At 42.8% G+C, this 17,802-nt stretch overlaps 1 protein-coding gene across 1 annotated transcript in view; it reads left to right on the forward strand.

Annotated features, from left to right (window-relative positions):
* The first annotated feature begins 678 nt into the window (after window positions 1–678).
* The window catches only part of nlgn1 (neuroligin 1), a 298,178-nt gene continuing 281,054 nt past the window's right edge, over window positions 679–17,802 (forward strand). Inside the window, exons 1-2 of the mRNA XM_024004892.2 lie at window positions 679–1,060; window positions 11,486–12,345. Coding sequence (XP_023860660.1) covers window positions 11,838–12,345 — 508 coding nt within the window. The 5' untranslated portion in view covers window positions 679–1,060; window positions 11,486–11,837. The remainder of the gene's footprint in view (window positions 1,061–11,485; window positions 12,346–17,802) is intronic.

The raw sequence follows: 17,802 nt of genomic DNA on the forward strand, positions 1-17,802 counted from the left end.
AGCCTTCTCTGACTTCTCTGCCCTATTATTTTAACATTAATAGGGTACAACTTCAACGGTTGTTTGTACCCTCTATCTTTCTCTACATGGAAAGGCTGTCCGTGTTGCTGAAAATATCCTTTAGGTGAAATCATATATAGTGGCAGTCCCACAATGCTTGTAGCAAACAGAGCAATAGTCTTAGCATTCTCCATATGCCTCAAGTAGCCTATCAATTGTGAAGTGCTTGCAGAACAATGGCTCTATATGGTGGCTAAATCCAATCCAGGGTTTAAATAATTATCCCTCTCAGGTGGTATATGCTCATATGCACTGGTGATCATTCTGTACTACAAAATAAATAACATTCATGCAAATAAAATGCAGTCAAAAAGTACCTGTGAATGTGATGCAACAGCAGTAAATCCAGGGAAGTGATTCATTCTGGGAATAATAGCTACTTCAGAAATGCCCACACATAGAGATACAACACAATAGGTAACCTATAATGGGCTAGAGTAAAATCGTGACTTGAAAAGAGGAAGTTAAGTTGCAGACAAACGGAAACAAATATTCCTTGTCTCTTTAAAAAATATTTAGCAGCTTTATTGAAGTTCTTTCCACGGCCACTAGGTGTATCTCTGTTCCATTTTTCGATCAGCGCATCCTCTCTCCAACAGGGATGAGAAGAGACCTCGGCATTTTATCAAGCAGGTGCACCTAGAATCGTGAGGAGCAGATAAAAAATATTTCAGTTCTTTAGTTTTCATGTTGTTAAGACAAGGAGGGTTGCGCAAGACCCAGAGCAAATGGTCGTCTCTGATGAAGGAAAACATTTTGGATTAAATACACTTATTCCGGCTGAGGGGGACCCTTTAGTTTGTCTTGATTCTGCGAAATTGGACCGAATTACGACGAAGTATGAAAAAGCAAGTTTATAACCTTTGAAGTGAAAAGTCTTATTTTTTCTGGCAAGGTTTGTGTCCCTGATTTTAAAGAGCAATGCACTCTGAAATAACGGGACATGGCACTAAGGAAAATTGTCTGAGGTGACGACGAGTGGTGGAGATCAAGCCTTATGGTAAATATACATATACGCAAATATGACTGTTTAAACATGTTATTCGGTCCCAGCTTTTGTGTACTTTTATCAAATGGGGATTTTAAATGCGAGCCTTTGTGTCGAGGTCAATTGTAATATATTGGGAAGGAGGTGATAAACAAGTTCTAGACTGCCTAAATGTATTTAATTTCATGCATAATGTCTATATTGCATAGCCTATATCATTATCCTAGAGTTATGACGAATTTCATTTGGGGATGATGTAATTGTGGCTACATTAAACGATGGAGCATATGTTGCTATAGATGCTTGACAATATGCTCCTGTTCAGCTCTCTGGTGAAATCTCTCTGTTGGAAGCTCACACACTCATGTGCCTGTATGTTGAAAATGAAAATGTGATTAATCTACTTTCATAAGGGTCAGTTGTGCTGATGCCAGTTGCACAGGTGCTTAGGTCCAAAATCCCCTGTCCATTTTAACACCAGCTGCAGTCCTGTGAAGAGACCTAACCCTATTCAGTGAAATAAAGATAGAACACCATCCTCACTTGATGAAGGAAAATCAATTTCCACCCTTAATTGAAATTAATCAGCCAAATGACTTGATATTAATTGACCCATAATTAAGGATATATACCTCACGTTGAGTCGGGAATGTCTTAGCCTTCATTAATTAATGTCAATGGGTGTTCAGAGACGACTGAGTAGACAATTAAAACATTCAGCTGGTGGCTAAACATTTTATGCTATGAAGAACTGAATGTATTATACAGTAAATCGAGTAGGCAACGTTTGATGGGAAAGTTCAACACTATTGGCTATAGGCACCGGGCACCAGAAAACTGGATAAATGCGGTATTTATGTGCGCTCAATTCATAGCCTACAGACAGGACTTGCTATTCATGGCAGTAAAAGACTGGATTAGTTTATTTGGCTTTGGCAAATAGTCGTTAATGATGTTATCTACAATATGGATGTTTGAGGCATGTTTGATATGGGGGATAAACCCAGTTATCATTATGTGATCTTCAAGCTATTGGTCATTGACTTACATCGATTGCTATATGCATAAGTGGGCATTTTTCAGATAGGCTCCTATACAGTGCGCTCTGGCGTGGTGCCGTTAATTACAGTTTTATTGACATGAACACTGCATGTTGTATCGTTTTAGCCACATTGGATTTTGCTCCTGTAAAAGCTCATAAAATGAGGTAGTAGGTAGGCCTACCCAATCAAATCGTACACAATATTAGAGTCAAGGACACAGTTGAATGTGATTTGAAATAGAGAGCCATATGATTAGTTGCTCTCAAGCATTTCGCTACTCTCGCATCACCATCTGCTAACCGTGTGTATGTGACCAATACCATTTGATATTGTAACGCAAGCACAAAAAATGATCAATTAGGTCTACTGATTTGTGAGAGCAACGAGTAAAATATTAGCTTTTTCCGTAGCCATTTAAGTTAACATCGTTAACATTGAAAGTAACATTCAAAATTGTTCATATAAATGTTAATTTAAATGGCTAGCTAAATAAAGATATGACTTTTACTCACTCAACTCAACTAAAATGTATGGTAGGAGCCAAATTGATTTGAAACAATGGGATACAATGTTGCTAATGCTTAGGCTACTGTTATTTCTTTAAACATTTATTTATGTATTTATATTTTTTAACATCTGTGTCATCAGTAGTTCATACCCCCAAAAGTCTCAAACCATTGATCTATTGTCAAGCCAGTAGCCTGAAAGGTTAGAGCTTCTTACAATAATCTACCTTCTTTCCTTTAGCCCCTGGCAGCCTCTAACTCAGCTACCCACTCTGTACATGGGAGGGAGCTAGTTCATAAATAATGGAAGTGTTGACTGCGTTCCTGTTGTTTCAGGTGCGTTACTTTAGAATTATGTGACCGATTTAGTGAACTCACCCTCATAATGTTGGTTCGGACATTTTTGGAACACTTTCTTTTTCAGTGCATTATGCACAGTGCCTACGGTAGTGCTAAATCAACAGCCTATGACAAATGAGCATTGATGGCATATTCTATTGTTCAAGTACAGAAAGTCAATTCTAGGTCTCATAATGCATTATTCATCTAATTTCCCTTGTTACAAGTATTGCAAAAAAAAGTCTGATCGCCAAATTGTCATTGGAATAATACTCTTTTCATTACAGTATTGGCAGAGAGCCTCCAACTGTCGCATGTCTTTGTACATAACATTCTCTGTCTGGGCATTTATATAGCAAGATGACCTTCACCAGTTTTTCTTTCTATACTACTATTTTAGATTAATTCTTTTTTTTTTAAAGCAAAATATTTTCCCTTTACAGCTTGCATGGACAGTATTGGCACGTGATCACAGTCAGACAGTGTGGCTTTTAGTTTCAGATAATAATTCCACAAGCTAATAGACATGTGGGAAGCACACCTGCTTTTGCTATGGGATGGAGAATATGGAAGATATCTGCTACCCTTTCCTCCTTAGATGATTGCTGTGGAGTTTTCTGTTACAAGTTCTGACATGGTGTTGTTTAATTTGGGGCCATTTTGGAACTGTCTGCATTCTTCGCAAATTTTCTAGCATGGGCTCCAAATGGCCCCTCTAAAGAAGGCTTTGTGAGTATCCTGTGTCATGGATGGTGTTTGGGATTTGCCATGGTAGGTGGTTTTGCATGTAAACTAGCCATTTGCTGGTTATTTAGCCCTACAGTCTTTCTTCAACTCAAGTGGACTGATCACCGATGGTCTCCTCTTGTCAATATGAGGGCTGAGCTTAATGGTTATTTGCTGTGTTTTTGGTCAGTTCATTATGTCTGACTGATCTGAGGTGGGAAATGGGTGCAGCGAGAGCATCAGCTCTGACAGGGAACACAGCAGGCTCTGGGAAATGGGGCATTAATCAGGTCGGAAGTGTGTGTGTGTGTACCCAATGGAGGGACGCTGGAGCACCCAATCTAATGAGTGGACAGAGGCACAGTGCTCTCCTGTGGGACCTGACCAACCCTCTGGTCTGATGACTCAGGTTCTCACCTGAGGGCATCCAGTCCTTTTACACTTCTTTTGTCCATTTCCTGAAGAAGTGAAGCACAGTATGTGCCAGGGACTCAAAGTGCAAGACAAAGCTAAACGGCCTTAATGGACTTTTATCTCTGTGTCCCTGTGAGGAGTGCAGTTTTTGCTTGCTGCTCGCTTCCTCTCATCTGTACTCCACTTCTCACCTATCCACAGCTGCTGGAGTGAAAGGACGACTCAGCCAATCGATCAGAGTCCTGTAGCTCTAAAGGTGAGAGAGAGCTGGGCCACAGCAGCGCTCTCACACTTTCCAATTCAGTAGGCTCTGTGTTTTCACAAGAACACCTGTCCTTCCACTCAGGGGGGTGGCTTTTAAAGCCAGATCAGAGCAAAAAATATTGGATTCATATAGAGAATTAACACCACAAATGCTCCACTAAAGTTTTGACTCATTTATGTCTCTTAAAGAAAGTTTTGCCCTCTATTTGTGCCCATTAAGAAACCAAACCCAAGTTTGAGTCCCACCAGGGGAAACTAGCTGAGTGTAGGTTCTGTGTTTACTCTCTCCAGCTCACAGGCTTGGCCCTTGAGGGCATCCCAGTCCCTTATGAGCTCTGCAGTAACTAACTGACTAATTATTGCTTTGATGTAAACCAATTTTAGGGGGCCCCCTGGATCCTAAGGGTGGGCTAAAGTGGAGCCGTAAGACCTGTCTGCCCCAGGAGAGCTGGGCTGGGGAGAGCCCGCCACATTTGTATTAGTGGAAAATATTATCTAATAGTGGAGTTGATAATTTTCCAAGTATGATAATGACTTTCCCACGCATCCTCCTGACCAGGCCTGTTCCCTATGCCCTGAAGTGAGAGAGTGGGAGGTAGTGTTTCTCACGGAGCACAGGGACTCTCGGAGAGAAGGCAGGAAGCTTTTCCATTTTTTATTTTTTTCACGCCAACCTAGTGCTTTAGCTGTGACCCCTGGCAAGAAGGCACGAAGATGGCAGCCAGGTGAACCAAGTGGAGGGAAAAAAACAGATGCCCTCCCACACAACCATCCAGCCATGCTGCATAAATGTAGTCAAATTATGAAAACATGTTTTCTAAATACAGGCTCTAACAAGGGCTGTGATCAGCTGATCACTGCCTCTACCACCTCTACCACCTCTACCACCTCTACTCGCTACCTGTCCCTGTCTTTATCCATTGATTGTGTTATCAATGTTTATTCAACTTGTATTCCCTTTTCTTGCATTGTTTTGTTTGGCAGTTCTTGCTTCATTTTGTTCAGTGTCTTGACACCCACGTGAAATGCAGTTAAATATAAACTTGATTTGAGAGAATTGACCCGATTTGCTAAGTAGAAGCACCAATGAAGCTGTCCAGTTATGATGCTGTTTATCATCTTGGTAAACAGTGTAATGTGGGGATGTGAGACCAGAGGAGGAGGCTTTCTTAAGGCGGCTAATTAAGGATAAGGGGGTAAAGTAAGGAGTAGTGTAGGGAGTAGTGTAGGCTATAGTGTGCAGTGTGATGCAGGACTTCACCAGAGCTGCTGCAGACGCTGTGAGTAGAGCAGGCTGAATAATGCGCAGCCACGTCACCCCTGTCGTCATGCACTTCAGTGCTCCGCCACGAGCTGCAGGCGTATGCTGGGCACCATACGCCGTGTGTTTCTCTGTGTGTGTGTGTATATGTGTGCAGTTTGTGTGCAGTGTGTGTGCGCAGTGTGAAGCGCTCACGGCTTGCCATTACAGTTTTAACTCCTCCATGTTCCCAGTACTCCAGAGCACTGAGGGGCCATCAGAGTTGATGTGACATGACAGCACACGAAAACCTGCTACAGTCAGAGGGACTTAAGCAGTAATTGAGTAAATCATGGAATTTGTTAAGTGTCATTAGCCATAATTAAGATGGTAGTAATGATGGAAAACCAAAATGGTGGATACTACTACTTGTATTAGTGATTCTACTACTACCGCAGCTACCAAATGTAATTGATGATATTATTGGTATCAGCGCTCTATCATTTTTTATTAGTAGCACACATAGTGGTGGTGGTCATTTGTCATATGATCATTATTGTTTCTTAATCATAATTTCCTCATGGATTTACTATAGATTGTAGATTTCTTCTTATTAATGCATGGATGCTGGATTTATTCATCAGTCTTTATTAATAACCCCAGCCCTGGGATTTCCCCCAGTTTGGAGACAGGCCTCAGTGGAGCTGCTGCAGTCAAGTCTAGTTACTCACTTCCTCACAATGTGACTGACATGTTTTACTAAAGGATGGTGATACAATGGGCATTGTCACAAACGGTACTCAATTTGTTATGAGCACAGAGGAGGCTTCTGACTCCTGTTCTTAATTCACAGCGACATCTCACTGTCACACCGCAAATCCCCAAATCACACTCTGGCCATGGCGGACCTGCTGGCTAAGCATATCCACTGAAATAGTCATAAGCAGTCGTCTATAAATTCCCCAAAAGCCTTTATTGGAGGTGAAATTAGATCATTAAGGTCAGTGGGAGCTCGCATGGATGTAAACCACACAGTGATGGAAGGTTTAGTCTGTTGACTGACTGCCACCATAACTCTGCTTTGTGCCTCTATGTTCTCTATGCTTTACAGCTTGGGCTCAAATAATAGGCCGTTTGTTTTCCAGAGTACACCTCTATATAATCGGGGACCTTCCAGTGGCTCCTATGGGGAAAAATGTGCTGAACCTCATTAAACGCTGTTCATCTACCATCATCTCTCAGTCTATGTACTGTATAGCCATGCCTTTTCTGTGGTATTTTGCCACTCCGTATACCCATCAGTTTATTAATAGGGTAATAAATCAAGTGGTGATGACGTATTGTGATGCATCAGGTATAGATTGTCTATAAGTGAACAATTACATATTTTTGACATAACATACAGTCATAACATTGCGTCCCATTTCTAAGCTTCCCATTTCAGCATTGACACTTGGCTGTAGTGTCCCTGAGCAGGTTAGTGATTCGACTCACACTGGGACAAGTTCCTGCACTGGATCTGCAGATGAATGCTTCTCCATGTACTCTGGGAACCAACAACATACTAACAACATGGGAAAAAACGTGGAAAAACAGGGTGATACATGAGTTACTCCACATGCTAAATAAATGGCAAGGTTGATTTCATAGATCACCTCTTTTTGCTTGATCCGCTGAGCTTATTATGGTGGGGTTCTTAAGCAGGGGATTTTCAAAGGATTTGTTAAATGGATATCTTGGCCACGTGTGAAATTTGTTCTCAACACCTGGAAGGGTTTAATCACACACAGAAAGTATGGAAATTGGAGGCAAAGTGGCAACCATTTTCTGTCCACGTTTAGGTAAAGTGAGGAAAATGGAATGAGAAATAATTTTCTAGAAGGAAAACATGAGCATATAGTACAGTATTTAATTGATTTCCCTTTTGATTCAAATTACATCAGGGTGACACTATTGTTATGCTGCAGGTATGACATAGATATTACAGAGTGTTAAGGTAGCTACCATAGGTTTGTGACCCAGTGTTGCTGGGATGTGCATTACAGTACATTACCACCCCAGAGAGATTTAGCTTTGGGAGAGACCTCAATAAACTCCTCTCACCATAGGCCTGTTTGAGTTAGATTGTCATAAGGATTAAAGGACACAATCTGATCTCATCCTCTGTGCACACACTCATTTACTTCATCTCCCTCACACAGTGCAGCACAACAATGTTACCAAATCCTGCTTTGCGCCAACCAGCCAGCTATCATCACTCCAGCCAAACCTCGCCCCTCCTGGATTCTGAAAAAAGATTAGAGCCAAAGCCTTGGTTTTTATTTGCCTGTCTGCAGTCTAAATATTTGTCTGGTGTGTCAGAGATGACAAAGGCTTGCGGCGAGGTCCATGTGCAGTTTTTCTTAGTCTCCCCATTGTAAAAACCTCACAGTAGTTTTATAGCCTCATTAACAATACAGTACACAATCAATGCCAGAGGTTTTCATTTCGTTCCTCTGTTTATCTGTTTGCCTAATTATTCCAGGGCGCAGACTGCTTGCTATGCATTTGTTTGGATGCATATCATTTGTACGCCTTTGTCGATAGATGCGATTTGTTTTGAAATATGGTTTTGTTGCAAGGGTTGACGTGAGAGTGGTACCAGTAATGAATGTGTTTGGCAATATACGAAAAAACAAGTGATTGCAAATATTACCATTGGGTACACCTGGACATCTCATCTGCTGTGTCTGGGATGGTTTAAAACTATCAGACCACTGCAAAACTCCTCCAACCCAGAGCATTTCATTTACATTTACTATGGGAGATATACAGCTCTGTTTCAACCCTGTATTCTTGTATATTCACACACACATAAGTGTACTTAGGTCTACAGGAAGACCAATAAACTGACAGATCTGCTTGACCAACCTAAGTGTTTCTTTCAACATGCTCACAGCTACAGGGTATTTTTAGTACTGCTGTCTAAAAATGTCCAACCTTAGGGTGTGCTTAATGTCTTGGGGTTGTGGGTTGTTAGGATCACTTCATCTCCCCATGGTGTCAACCTACTTCACCACTGGGCCACTCATTTTAAAGTCACTTACTACAGTACATGCAGAGGCATCATGCCCATAGGGGGAGCAGGAACACTTGACTCCTCAGATTTGTCCTGTTTAAAATATATATAGATACATCTTTTTTTTATACATTTTGTTGTTGTTGTTGTTTCTCTGTAATACTACTAGCCATCTAGAAATGTTCTGAAGTTGCCTTTAGCTAGCCCAGTTATGTTCCCAATCTTCAAATCTCATAACTAGCTACTAAGAAGCCATTTCAGCCTAGCAATCAAGTTAGAGTAGCTAGTTTGTCTAACTATCTTAGCTGCCATTCCTGCTGGCAAGGTTGGTAGACTTTAGAAAAGCAAGCAATAACTAAATGTACTGAATAAAACTACAGTACATACAAATATAAAGTACATTTCTTTACCCAGATTATAGCATTATAGATACCGAGCAGCATATTCCAGTCAGGAAGATACAGACAGCTCAAGAGGTATGCTTAGATATGCAGAAAAAAAATTATATTTTTTTACATTGAATTAAGCGTAATGATTATGACTCTAGATTGCAGGAAACGTGTTTGAAAAATGCTAAATTCTTCAACCTCTTTGACTCTATGTGTGGCGGACCCAGTACAGTAATATTGAGGACAGGCATCCCATATTGGGAGGACATAAACCCATTTTGTGTTTCGCTGGGAGATCTGGCGCTGTTTTCATGTGCTGGTCTAAATGAATGGCTGATCTGAATCTGCCTGTAACTGATTCCCTTGGAGAGAGAGAGCGAGTCGCTTCTAGTTACAAACTAACCTCCCATTCCTCATTAAGACTTGTTTTCTAAAGGCGGGTTGGTTGTTTAGCAACAAAACCGATGTGTGTGCAACTATGGGGCAATACACAAAGGGTTGGCTTAGATCGTGGACAACATGTAAACTATATTTCATCTCCAATGTTTATTGAAAACATAAATACATTTGCACAATGATTTGTTTGTTAGCTAGCGAATTTTAGACATATTAGCATATAATTGTCATCCCAGCTAGCAATGAGGAATTGGCCCAGAAGCGGCCCTCTTCCGGGGGGCCGGAACTGATTGAATCGGCCCGGAATCGGGTGTCGGACTCGGCCCGGAATCAAAATGAGTGACTGCCCAGAATCGGCCCAAGTACATCGGGCCTTTTCTGACTACCGGAATTCAGCCGACTTTGCCGGCATTTTATCAGAATCCCTCCAGAAGTGGACCGATGCAAATTGAAATAAATGTATACAAAATTACCCAATTTAGTAATTTTAAATATGACTATTATACATTTTATACATACAAATTATACCCATCCATAAAAAAAAACATTTTGTGTCAGAGGGAAATACCATACACCTGGTGACTTTGTCAGCGTGCATGCGCTTTGCCCGCCACAGCGCGATGGGACAAGGACATCCCGGCCAGCCAAACGCTCCCCTAACTCGGGCGACGCTGGGTCAATTGTGCGTCGCCTCATGGGTCTCCCGGTCGCGGCCGGCACGCGTCAGCTCGGGTCTCGAACCAGCATCTGTAGCGAAGCAGTTTGCACTGCGACGCAGTGTCTTAGACCGCTGCGCCACTTGGGAGGCTCCAGCCACAAAGTTTTTAATGCTTATCAATTGCGTTGCACAAAGCATCAAAACACTAAAATACTACACAGGACTCTTAAAGAATTTAATTTAAATGCTAATTGTATTTTTTGATCACAGAAACAATGAGAAAATATGGAAAAATAAATTATGAAATGTTAATTATATAAAGCAGCCCGTGTAGTCATCTGCCAGAGAGTAGCCCAGAGCCCCAAGTAATACATTTGGGACAGATAAATGTCACTGGAATCGGCCCAAGCCCCAAATAATTCATTTGGGCCACTGGAATCGGCCTGAGCTCAATCCCGGCATCCTAGCCATAAGTAATACTGCTGAAGGCAGCACAGACTCGGGCCACATGACTCTCAGCCGAGTGCCCCGACTCTCAGCCGAATCGGCCCAGATCCTCTGTGCTAGCTGGGATCAGTCAAAACACCTCAAAACAAGACATGGTATTAAGAACAAGATGAAACTAGCTTAAACGATCCACCTACGATTCCCCACATGGCAGCTTCTTGTCATTGTTGCTAGCTATCTGGCCATCCAGAATCACAACAACACACAAACTTCTGCCTCATTAAATCATGCGTAACGTTTTCGGGACATCAGCTAACCCGTCTATAGAGGATGATCCAAATATAGCTTTCAAATATTTGTTTTATGTACCGTACTGTTTGCAAGGTTGAAAGGTTTCTCTCCTAAGATTTGGAAGTAGCCAGTTAATGTGCAAGGAGAAGCAAGTCAACATGTCGCATTACCTCAAGGCTCGGTTTGCAACTTTATTATGTTATTCTTCTGAGCATATTTCCCTAATTAACGTCAATCTCCTTGTTGAGTAAACATGTTCAAAAGGGTGCTCTAGTCATAAGAATATGGATGCTCTTAGAGAATATTTTGATCTCTTTTCCCATTTCCATGCTAACACTGTCATAATTGAAGTTTCTTTATGTCCCCCACTATGTGTCTATGACAGGTGTCATCGCATTGTAAACAAATAGGATTTCCTTCTCTCTATGAACATGATCTTCTTAATTCTCCCTCCCTGGTCTGGAAGAGGAGGAGAGATCCCTTAACTAATACCCAGTCAGTCTGCTACTTGCACATGATTGATGAGGTGTCACTAGGCAGACTGTGATTCCCCTGTGCTCTGCTTGATGGCAACATAGCCAGAATGTAACAGCCAGTAAAGCCCTGCTCTGTTCATATTTCTTCTCTCCACCTCAGTACTAATTAATTATTTTTTATTTCCTGCAGGATATAGACCCACGCCTCGACTGGGGTTGATTTATCTGTGGAAGACCTGCTGCAAATGGCTGCCCTGCCTGCGTCGCCAGGATGGAAAACAGGACTGTCAATAGGATGCGGCCTGACGAATAGCAGCAAGTGAAGATGTTGCCTCCGCCAGTGTGAAATCAGTGGGGAGTACTTGCCATGCAAAGAGCCTTTGAAAGTTTTGACAGCCGCACGTTTGGGAGGCCTCATACTTTTCCTTTGATTGTACCCCTTTCTGTGGGCGGACCTAAAGTGGATTGTTGCTGCTAGCGCTGCGGTGTGGTGAGCCCTAGTTGGTGTGTGTGTGTGTATCTACTGGTGTGGCAGAGGGAGCATGCCCCTGCAGAGGCCTGGCCGTCTGAGGCTGCACCCTGCCTGGAAGGCCATGCAGCCCCGGCTAGGCGTAGGCCTTGGTTTGGGCCTGGACCTCACCTTCCTGCTATGGATACTGAGCCTAGCGCAGCAGGCCCTGGTCACGGCCTCTCAGAAACTGGACGAGACGGACCCCGTGGTCACCACCGTCTACGGCAAACTGAGGGGCGTCAAGAAGGAGCTCAACAACGAGATCCTGGGACCCGTCATTCAGTTCCAGGGGGTACCTTATGCCGCACCCCCCACGGGCGAGAGGCGCTTTCAGCCCCCGGAGCCGCCCATCTCGTGGCCGGAGGTCCGTAACGCCACGCAGTTCGGCCCGGTCTGCCCTCAGACCATCGTGGAGGGGCGTCTGCCAGACGTCATGCTGCCTGTGTGGTTCACTAACAACCTGGAGATAGTGTCTTCTTACGTACAGGACCAGAGCGAGGACTGCCTTTTCTTAAACATATATGTTCCCACTGAGGATGGTGAGTTAACAGCAGGACCAACAGGAAAAACAGACCTAAACCAACAACCCCTTTTTAAATATTTTCCTGTCTGTTTTGTACTGACAAGAGTGAGAAAAGCATGACCTCTGCATGTTTACGTGCATGACACTGCTTTTATGTGTGTGAGTATGTATGTGTGTGTGCGCCTCTATGTGTGTGTGTGTGTGTGTGTGTGTGTGTGTGTGTGTGTGTGTGTGTGTGTGTGTGTGTGTTGTGTGTGTGTGTGTGTGTGTGTGTGTGTGTGTGTGTGTGTGTGTGTGTGTGTGTGTGTGTGTGTGTGTGTTGTGTGTGTGTGTGTTGTGTGTGTGAGTGTGCGGCAGTTCATCAGTCTCCTGATCCCTTCCTCACGCACATCCTCCTGTTTACCTCAGCACGTCCATTCAGGTGAGACTGGTTCCTCCTTTCCCCTCCTCCTCCTGCTTCTCCTCCTCACTCCTCACTCCTGACTGATAGCGGGTCATCATCTGTCCATTGTGTGTAGACACAATGAATAGGGCTCATCAAGGAGGAAGCTCATGTAAATAATGATTATTGATTGATTTACTGACTGATTGATTAATGAACTAAGCCAATAAGAGCAACCCACTGGGCACATACGTCAATTCAACGCCTATTCCACATTGGTTCAACGTAATTTCATTGAAATGACGTGGAACCAACGTTGATTCAACCGGTGTGTGCCCGGTGGGAACTCTCTTTGCTACCACATTCTCTCCTTCCTCAGCAGTCAGATAGTGGTGTTGCATGCTCCAACTGTCCTTAATGGAGCTCCATGTTATTTTTTAGTCTTCTATTCATTTTACAGTAAAAAGAATATCCAAGGAATGTGCCAGGAAACCGGGCAAGAAAATATGTAGACAAGGAGGTATGTATGCACTGGAATAAATAACAGAGAAAACAGAGAAGGGAGGGCCGGTGGCATGGGGCCCCAGAGAGAGGCGTCTCCCCTCCCCAGTCAGCAATCCACCGAGAGGTGAGGAGAGGAAGTGGGGCCCTCTGATTGGCTGCCAGGTCCCAGGTCAGAGAGTATCCTGTAATTGATGACGTGTGTGAGGAGTTAACTGTGGTGAGACGTCGGCCACTCTTAAATTAGATGGGCGCACGGTGAACTTGCAGAGTCTAATCTCAATTAAAAGGGATGGTATCGCTGTTCCATTGGCTTGCTCTGGCTTTATCGATCATGGCTTCATCAAGATAATGTCCTCTAGGCTCCTTCCCTCCCCACTCCTCCCTCTTTCTTTCTCTCTCCTTCCTTCTCGCCCTCTCTTCTGCTGGCTGGCAGAGTGGCAGTGCATTGTGCCTCTCAGGGCCGGTGACAGCGCCCTTGATAAGGCGTGTGGTGTTAATGCAGCCACTCTGGCAGGCAGGAGGCTGGGGGGGGCGCTCATTAAACATCCTCTCTCTGCGCCCTCTCTCCTCTCTGCTGAGCTACACACACAAGGCAGGGCAACCCCTCTCCAACCCTCCTCCCCTCCGTAGATTTGGGTTCTGGCATATCAGGCTCCGACACTGTTATAGCATTGCCAACATATTCCCACATCATCTCAGATATTCCATCCCACTAGCAGTCCTCCAAGTCCCTTAAACATATATACCCAGAGGTAGTCACACATATAGTATTTTGTAGACATATACAGTAGCTCCAATGTACAGTTGAAGTCAGAAGTGTACATATACCTTAGCCAAATACATTTAAACTCAGTTTTTCACAATTCCTGATATTTAATCCTAGTAAAAATTCCGTCTTAGGTCAGTTAGGATCACCACTTTATTTTAAGAAATGTGGAAAATTCAGAATAATAGTAGAAAGAAATTATTTTTCAGCTTTTATTTCTTTAATCACATTCCAGTGGGGTCAGACGTTCTACTACACTCAATAGTATTGGTAGCATTGCCTTTAAATTGTTTTAACTTGAGTCAACTTTTCGGCTAGCCTTCCACAAGCTCCCACAATAAGTTGGTGAATTTGGCCCATGTCCTCCTGAACAGAAGCTTGGTTAACTGAATCAGTTTGGTAAGCCTCTTGCTTCGCACACACAGCTTTTTCAGCTTCTGCCCACAAATTTTCTATAGGATTGAGGTCCAGCGAGCTTTGTTGAATGGCCCACTCCAGATAACTTGACTTTGTTGTCCTTAAGCCATTTTCTGCCGGACAACTTGGAAGTATGCTTGGGTCACTTGTCCACATTTTGGAAGACCCCAATTTGAAGACCCGAAGCTTTAACTTCCGAACTGATGTCTTGAGATGTTTGCTGTCAATATGATCCATACTACAATTTCCCCTCGTAATACCATCTATTTTTGTTAGTGCACCAGTCCCTTCCTGCAGAAAGGCATCCCCAACAACGATGATTGCTGCCACCCCCGTGCTTCCGGTGGGATGGTGTTCTTTGGGCTTGCAAAGCGTCCCGCCCTTCTTTCCTCCAAAACATAACGATGTCATATGGCCAAGATCAGTTTTCTATGTTTTGTTCCTCAAGCACAGAGGACATTTCTCCAAAACAGTACGCATCTTCTATCCCCATGTGCACGTTTGCAAAACTGTAGTCTGGCTTTTTTATGCCGGCGTTTTGAGCGAGTGCCTTCTTCCTCAGAGCGGCCTTTCAGGTTATGGTCGACTATAGGACTTGTATTTACTGTGAGATAATACAATTTGTACCTGTTTCCCTCCAGCATCGCCCACACAGAGTTCTTTGCTGTGTTCCGTGGATGTAATTTGCACCTTTTCACACCCAAAGACGTTCATGCTCTAGGAAACAGAACGCACATTCTCCTTCCTGAGCGTATGATGGCTGCATGGTCCCATGGTGTTTTATACTTGCGTACTCATTGTTTGTACAGATGAACGTGGTACCTTCAGGCATTTGGAAATTGCTCCCAAGGAGATGAACCAGACTTGTGGAGGTCTCTACAATTTTTTTGTCTGAGGTCTTGGCTGATTTTCTTTTGATTTACACATGATGTCAAGCAAAGAGGCACTGAGTTTGAAGGTAGGCCTTGAAATACATCCACAGGTACACCTCCAATTGACTCAAATTATGTCAATTACCCTATCAAAAGCTTCTAAAGCCATGACATCATTTTCTGGAATTTTCCAAGTTGTATAAAGACACAGTCAACTTAGTGTATGTAAACTTCTGACCCACTGGAAATTGTGATACAGTGAATTATAAGTGAAATAATCTGTCTGTAAAACAATTTGTTGGAAAAAATGACTTGTGTTCCAGCACAAAGTAGAGTGTCCTAACCGACTTGCCAAAATTATAGTTTGTTAACAAGAAATTGTGGAGTGGTTGAAAAACTAGTTTTAATGACTCCAACCTAAGTGTATGTAAACTTCAGACTTCAACTGTATATACCCAATATACCTTTACTAACTAATCATATCATAACTTGTCCTCTCTCCCTGTCCTCTTTGCTTAGTCATTTTGACCTCCTTTCCTGCCAGTCAGAGCCACCATGTTGACCCCCCCCCCCCCCCCCACTTAACATGGAAAATTAGAGTATGACAGATGTCACATGACTCTGCACACCCGCCAGAGTGCAAGCAATGAAGTGGCTGATTCACACCTTAATGTCTCTCTTAAATGTTCACTTGATGATGACAAACTGCAACAAATAGTTTACTGTGTTTTGCTACATTGTCTATTTCCATGTGTTCTTATTGCCTAAAGAAATGACACAGCTTCCTCTAAGTTAGGGCTAGAATTTATTGATTGCAGTGCTACATGGGTAAAGCAGTGTTGATGAGATGGAATGATGTTTTTAGTCACCACAAGCTGCAACAACACTGATAGTCTGATTCATTTTTTGCACTGATCCACACAGCATTTTGCCACTGCAATTATCTACTCACTCTATATCTCGGGTCACTGTGGAAGCACACACAATTCAGGCAATGAGTAGAGCTCAGGACATCAGTAATGCAGTAAAGATTCATGTTTTGTGCCTCTCTTTATATGTTTGTTAGTAGGCTATTTTTCATCATTCCAGACCACATTGATAATAGGATTTCAAATTTACAGATCAGAATGTCTCAGTCACCTTGATTGTTTCAGGGGAGAGCTAACTCATCCTCTATATCCTCTGTAATACTGCAGAGCTTTTCAGTTATGGTTTGTATTCATTCAATGTTTTGTTCCTCTTTGGGCATATGTAAAAGAGAGGCATATTTGAAGTTGAGTGTTTGTGTGTAATTCATGTTGAACTGTGATAGTGTGGTCCTTCTATTCTACATCGGGGTTCCCAACACTTTTCACTCGGGCCGCCTTCCAGCTTTTAGGAACACCCCCCCCCCCCCCCTGCGCGCGCATTCACCACGTCTATTTCTATGGGCACAAGCACTGTCCATGACACAAACTGTTCAACACCCCTCTTGTTGGCGGAGAGAATTTTGCAGGTTTAAAGCTTATTTCTTGCAATTCTACACATTTTGTCATGGGGTGCAAATAAAATGTTGCATTTTTAAAGCACATTTTCTTGCAATTCTATACATTTTGGCCATGTCTAATGTGTAATCATGTGATATTTGAGTGACTAAAAAACAAAACAAAATCTATAGGTAAAAAAACTAAATCAATGTTTTTTGCTAACATGGGCTAGTTGATCTGGACATTTCTGACAAGTTATAAATAGCTCTCTAAGGTATACAATGACTAACATGACAAGAGGAACTCATGATGCACTACACAATGTGCGTTCTACTATTACAACTTTCAAGAGTAAGTTTAAAGCCGGACTGAGTTCCATGCATTTTTTAAAATACCCCCCATCTAGTAAGATATTAGTTAGTTTGTTCTCCAAATTTGCATCCACATTGAGGGTACGACAGAGCTGATTTAGAATAGATCTGTGTGGTTGGGGAAAGTCGGTGAAGCTTAAATAAAGCTCTTTAATCAATTTGGGGATGGTTTCTATGAGCTGCTGTTCAGTTGTTACAGTAGTTCTGCAGTACTCCAAATAACTGGAACTCAGTGTAGTTAGTGTTATGATGAAGGCTGTTTCACACATAGAGTAATATATAGTTGCCCTTAGCACCCCCACCCCCCCCTTTCCATTTATGAGGTCTCGTCCCAGTTTTGTAATGGTTGAAGGGGGCTCCTGGGGGAGGTGCAGGTCCTCAGGAATAGATTTTTACAGCTCCAATAAGTTTCCAGCCTTCTCCCCACTGTCTCCCCGGAGAGAAGCTGTCTGTAAAACCTGGGCTAAAGTTTTAGTTTTAATGGTGTGCTGTAGCTTTCTTTATGTGGGCTGAAGCACTGTGGGTGGGTGGGTGAATGTGTATATGGTTGTATGTTCCATGTGTTTCACTCTTTCTCTGTAAGATAGATCAAAAGAGGCAAACCTGTGTGTTTGTGTTTGTGCAGGCAAACGTGGGTGTGCATTTGTAGACTTTTCTGTACACATACAAACTGCCTTGTTCTCTATCAGGAAATC

This window comes from Salvelinus sp. IW2-2015, linkage group LG16, assembly GCF_002910315.2.
Source record: "Salvelinus sp. IW2-2015 linkage group LG16, ASM291031v2, whole genome shotgun sequence".
Taxonomy (NCBI): Eukaryota; Metazoa; Chordata; class Actinopteri; order Salmoniformes; family Salmonidae; genus Salvelinus; species Salvelinus sp. IW2-2015.